The sequence below is a fragment of the Rhinolophus sinicus genome, chromosome 14 (assembly GCF_057876585.1).
Source record: "Rhinolophus sinicus isolate RSI-liver-muscle chromosome 14, RSI-T2T, whole genome shotgun sequence".
Lineage (NCBI taxonomy): Eukaryota > Metazoa > Chordata > Mammalia > Chiroptera > Rhinolophidae > Rhinolophus > Rhinolophus sinicus.
Genome location: NC_142514.1, coordinates 117,030,162 through 117,036,161, shown reverse-complemented (window position 1 = coordinate 117,036,161; position 6,000 = coordinate 117,030,162). Strand labels below are relative to the sequence as shown.

Below are 6,000 nucleotides of genomic sequence, written 5' to 3'. Positions count from 1 at the left end.
ACATACCCAAACCTGAAGTTGGTGGGGGCATAAACTGTGCCAGAATGAAGCGAAAGCAAGGGTAAGGAGGAAGAATTGTATACAAATAATACTAGGCCAGGGTACTTTTTATTATATACAGGGTTTCCTGAAGACTCCAACCTCTCGCCTTGATTACCTTATAATAAATATTTGTTATTCTAAGATAAAGTTAAATCATATCCAGTTTTAAAGAAAAAAGAAAACTGTTGAAAACAACCACACTATACATTAATGCATTTGCAGTTGATTTATATAAGGAATGGGAGTTTTTATTTCTACTATGAATATATATTTTTTAAAGGTTCTACCCAGCATAATTAAAGTAGTTTGAAATGAAAATCCTTTGAGCAGTGCTTCTCAAACACTGGTGTTCATCAGATCAGTCACCTGGTAGGACTGTTAAAACAAAATACTGATTCTGTAGGTGCGGGGTGGAGCTCAGGAATGTGCGCTGCCAAATTTCTGGGTGATGCTGAAGCTCCAGGTAACAACAACAGTGTCAATTTAGCCCCAACAACCTGCCTTTTTATTTTGGGTTTTTCCTATCCTGTTAATTCCTCTTGAGTATGATGAAATGAAGCAAAATCACACACATGAAACTCTTGGAGAACAAAATTTTATTCTAAAAATATATCTCAGTAACAATGAAATATCAAAAGCTGGTCATTGTAATAAAAAGGAAAAAGAGCAGTTTGCTTTAAATGTTTTTCTGACGTATACAAAATTATCACTAATATATTGCCAACTCTCATTTATCTGTATTTGAATTATTCATTTTATGGATTAGCCAAGGAAATTTAAAAATCATTGATTAGACTCTGCCTAGTATTTAGATATACATCTGGACTGCTTTTCAAGTAAATACATTCTCAAGGAATGCAAATAAAACTGAACATTTGCTTGAGTAAATATAATTAGGAAGATAAATTTATGTTTAGGAAATGGGCTCCAAAGCTAAATATTGGTTGCATCACTGTTTCTTTCAATTTTTGAACATAACCGAAAAAAAGCTGATCTGCATTGAAGTACTGGTATTTGAAAGTAACAAATTATACAACTTATATACAGAGAAAAGACAACTAAATTATTTCAAACCCAAAGCACAGGAAACTTTAAAGGCATATAATGACATTTAAAACTTTAAAAAAAAAAGTGGTTGTTTTAACTTCAAAGTGCTAAAGAAACAAGTATTCAAGAAAATTTCAAGCCTATCTACAAAGTTCTGACTGATTTGAAGTACTGAAATATAAAGAATGCAAGGGACAAAACAAGTTATATTTAAAAGGTGCCCATTACTATAAAATGTATCTTAAGTATATTTTTCAAAGATACAAAAGCAGTAGTTGAAAGACCAGTTAGGGCGAAGTTAGTAACATACAACTTACCTATCAGCCCCATCTTTTTTCAAACTAATATAAACACATGTTTCATAATAATTCTTCCACTCTGTGTGTGTCAATACATCCTGTCATATTCATACTTTAGATAATTTATCATCCATATTCATCCCATCAATTGGCCACAATGCACAGTAAGTAGAAATGCTTCTTTTATATAAAAATTCTTGATACATGACATTCTCTGTAAACCAAAAGCTGATCACAGAAGTTATATTTAATTCCTATTAAATGTTGGTGCATGTTCATTAGGACATCTTAGCTCATTTTAGACTATTAATTGGTGTGATTTACTTTGAGCATTCTGAGATAGAAATATTATCTTAGTATTTACATTTAGTTGACTAAATATATCTTTTGTCAAAACTGGACCCTGAGTTTTGAGTGCTGGCATATAAACTGTAAAACTGAAACCCTCCCAAACCCGCTGGCTAATATTGGTGTCCCTGCAGTGCTGTGCTTTTTCTCTCCATTAACGTAGTACATATGAAAAGTGCCTCGTCTTCAGCAAAGGAGGAAGAAGAGTGGTCTGAAGAATTCCCAAATAAGGCAGCAATAAGTTTCCTGTCTTAAAATTTTCTGTTTTAAAACTTCATGAGCATTTATTCCAAAATACATTGGTGTTCTGGTGTGAAAATGTTGTTTCCCCCCAAGTTTTGAGTGAAATAAGCAGCGCAGGAAAAGGCAGACTTTCATCCTGTAGGTTTAGTAGCCCAAGGCGAGCTCCACAATCCCTGGCCTGATAAACAGCATTCACCTCTAGTTGTGACTATACAGAGCTCTAAATGTGGTTTCGGAATTCAGAAGGGGCTTTTTTTTTTTTTTTTAAGTTAGGTGTGTTTACACTACATTAAACATTTCTAGTTATTGAAAGTAGCTCTACATACATCTCAAAAATAGTCACTAAATATATAATAGCTGAATATAAAATAAAGCAGTTTCCAGTGGTGATGATATCCTCACAGTAGCAAATAATCTAACTTCTTATTTAATACTAAGAACTAACTCTTTAAAACATTATCATGTTAAACATTGAAATTTGCTGAAATTACAGAGGAAAAAAGATAGTTATATCAACTGCCATTGAAAGCGCAAAAGAAATTATTAATAAAAACACAGGCTCTCCAACAGGGCTAACAAAGCCCAGGTATTGTTTCTGCTGGTTTTTTTTTCGGGGTGAGGTGGGGTGGTACATTTTGTTTCTAAACCAAGTACTAAGCTTTCAAACATTAAAATATTGATGCTTTCTGAAGAGACACTTAAACTAAAATTATGCATAAGATCTGGTTTACTCATAAAACTTCCGTCGTGTGGCATTGGTAATTAGGATATACCCAGCCCTGAACAGCATGGAAGTTCTCTGTGTGAACCACTGTGTGTGCGGAGATGGCATTGTGCCCTTTAGTGGTGTCTTCCAATTACTGGTCCTGTGAGACCAATGCCACAAACAAATGGGACAGGACATGTTTGTCTTACATATTTTCTAGAAGCGAACGTAACCATTGCATTAACTGTATGCTCCAAATGTTCATTAAAAACCCAAAGCAAGCCCTTTTTACCTTTAGTAATCATGAGGCACCTTTACATATTTATATATTATACATTATATGCATGGCCTGTTTGTACTGTTTTCAAAAAGAGAATATCGTCTTAAACTAATTGATAGGGTTGCATCAATCTTCTCTCCATTGGTCCTTGGATTTCCTTAAATGATGGCATCATGTTCATCGCTGTAATATAGCAAAAGTTAAAGTTACTTTGTTTTGTATTTGTCAAAACTACTTATATATTTATAATTTTAAGTAAAGTAACAACTTCAAGTTTTAGGATCAAAATTAATTGTGATTGCTTGTGTAAAGGTTCTTAAATCAAAGTATCTGGTGTACAGTACTGGCTAAGGATTCAAACTGTGGTTCAGGTTGTCAAACAGACCTGCACTCAAATCTTTGCTCTGCATTTTGGTAGGTGTGTGACTTTTCACCAGTTAGCTATTATAACCCTCTTTAAAAAGAAAACCACCATTATTTCTTGAGCATTTACTATGTGCCAGATTAATACTGTAGACTTACATCCTTAACTCAGTTAATTATCACAGTAGCCCTGTGTAGAGGGCACTTTTATTTATTTGCTTTATTTATTCATTATCCCATTTTGCAGATCAGAGATGATCAGAAGCTAATCCAGCACGTGAACTCTCGACTTGACCACTATCCACTATGCGCCTCATTTACATAAGCATGGAAGGCACCCAGCTAGTCAGCAGTCAACTGGACTCAAAACTAAGTCTGTCTGCCCTAGACCCCATCTCTGAACTATTTCACTCCACTGTCTCTCCATGCAACTGCAAGAAACATAGGAGCTAACATTTTAATCAGTTATTACCCAATACATGAAAACTAGAAAGGCTCATTATTACTAGACATAGAAGGTCTCAGTTTCTTTAACAGGACAAACATTAACTCCTTACTTATGGAATGTCATGATTTTTTATAACTTCAAAGGAACTACTAGCTTTAAAATCCACTATTTTTTTAGTAGCACTAAGAAAAACACAGCCAATTAAACTACAACACAGTGCTTTCTCATCGCATAAACTCTAAGATATATTCTAATTTCAGAGGGGTTAAAATGTGGAAAAAAACAAAATTGTGTACATAGACTCAACTAAACATGGTATTTTCACCATCTACTTTTCCTATATGAAAATAAGAGTCCTATTAAGAGTCAAATTCTGCTTCTGCCAGCACAGTTCCCTTAACAGCAATGGGGATTCTGGACTCTGACTTATTCCACAGGTATGCAGCATGTGGTCACATATATATGGAAAAAAAAATTAGCCCATAATGCTAAAATTCCATACTTTGTAGTTAAGGCAGTTTAAAAGGAAAATCGCACATCTTAATTTAACTGCTTCACTATTTTATAGCCTCAACTATATCAATAAATACTGATGGCATAGAAAAATGTGGCATTTAATTTACTATAATCAAAATATGCCTTCTGGTTAACTGATTAAATTTACCAAGAAAACAGATGATAAATATTTCTAGGAACATGTAGTGTTTTTAAAGAAACACTGCAAATTTTAACGCTTAATCAGTATTTCTCAAATGTTTCTGACATGAAAAGTCTCTGTGAGATGCATATGGGTACAAAAACTTAAAGAACAAATTCTGGAAAATTGTCATCTATTCTATGGTATTTATATATACTAACAATCAAATGAATGAATTGGTGGTATTTGTACATGTAAGACGTAAAAGAAAAAAACAAAAAGATGTTGTTGGAGTAAGAAAAGCCGGGAGAGAATACCTCTAAAAATCATTAAGACCTACAGAATTATAAGAAGGCTCAACATGGTTTGGTTATCAGGACTTGATAAAACTCACCTAAAAAAGATAGTTTTACTACAGATAAAATAACGTATATTATACTAATAACTTATTTGATAGAGTAAATTATCAGGGAAAATGTGGCTGTCAGAAGAATTCCTTTAGTTGCTTTCTTTGTCATAGAAAGCAAAAACCATGTTTTTAGTGCTACTGACAAACATAAGACATGCTAGTTCAACAGCCACATGATAAGGTATTTCTTAACCATTAGAGCTATAAGCAAGTGAAAAGGGTTGACTTAACCTGGTGTCTGCTAAAAAAAAAAATGTATGACAATAAAATACAAACATTTTGATAGGTATATATGTCTATTTTTGTTTGTAAATAATTATCATCAGAAGCTGTACATAAACAATTTACTTTGATGGGAACATAACTCATAAATGTATAAATTATCCCCGAGATGAACACTGCCCCTACTCTGATATTTTGTCATGATATTTAAAGAAATACAGAAATAATAATAAAAAAAAGTCTTGGCCAATCAAAACTCACATGGTTCTATACCGAATGCCTCTTCTTGAATAGTATGTTTTACATCCAATGTAAAGAACAGACAAAATTCCCAGTGTTAATGCAATACCACCAACAAAGCTGCCAATATCAAATTTTGATCCTTTATTGTCTTTAGAATTTACAGTTGCTGTGACTAGAAGAAAACAGAACAAAATAGGCTTTAGTGCTTTTTAAAAACATTGTAATAAGCTAAAACTTTCTGAATTTCTGTATCAATGAATGCTGAATTGGGGACAAGAGGGACTGTAAGCACAGAAAGTTCCTCTCCAGTATGTCTAGTGACTTGCCTCGCTCTAGTTTTCTTGTTTATCCAACACATTTCTTAAAGAAAAACCCCTAGTATCTGCAACCCCAAGATCTTAAGGTGTTTGATGGTGTCGGACTTGGACAGTCTACCAAAACCTCAGAGGCAGCAGGATTTTGGGAATATTTTTCCTTAGGAATCCTCTTAAGAGTTCATGCCTTAACAAAATAGGTCTGGGTAACACAGCTGTAATCTTGTAACTGGATCCAATTTGAAGAAATGTTTCTGAGATTTCTCCTTTTTGAATAAATTGGGAATTTAAACTTTGGTTTTATCATGGCAAGCGTCCCTGAGACATTAAAGTTGATTTCCATATGTAAATTGTACTAATAAAGAAAATAAACTAGATGGAGTAAAATAAACACACACA

At 33.4% G+C, this 6,000-nt stretch overlaps 1 protein-coding gene across 1 annotated transcript in view; it reads right to left on the bottom strand.

The window, feature by feature from the left end:
- Nucleotides 1–621: 621 nt before the first annotated feature.
- Nucleotides 622–6,000, bottom strand: part of TMEM123 (transmembrane protein 123) — a 49,888-nt gene continuing 44,509 nt past the window's right edge. The window contains exons 5-6 of the mRNA XM_019712672.3: nucleotides 5,306–5,459; nucleotides 622–3,148 (exon numbers count right to left, since the gene is read on the bottom strand). Coding sequence (XP_019568231.3) covers nucleotides 3,124–3,148; nucleotides 5,306–5,459 — 179 coding nt within the window. The 3' untranslated portion in view covers nucleotides 622–3,123. The remainder of the gene's footprint in view (nucleotides 3,149–5,305; nucleotides 5,460–6,000) is intronic.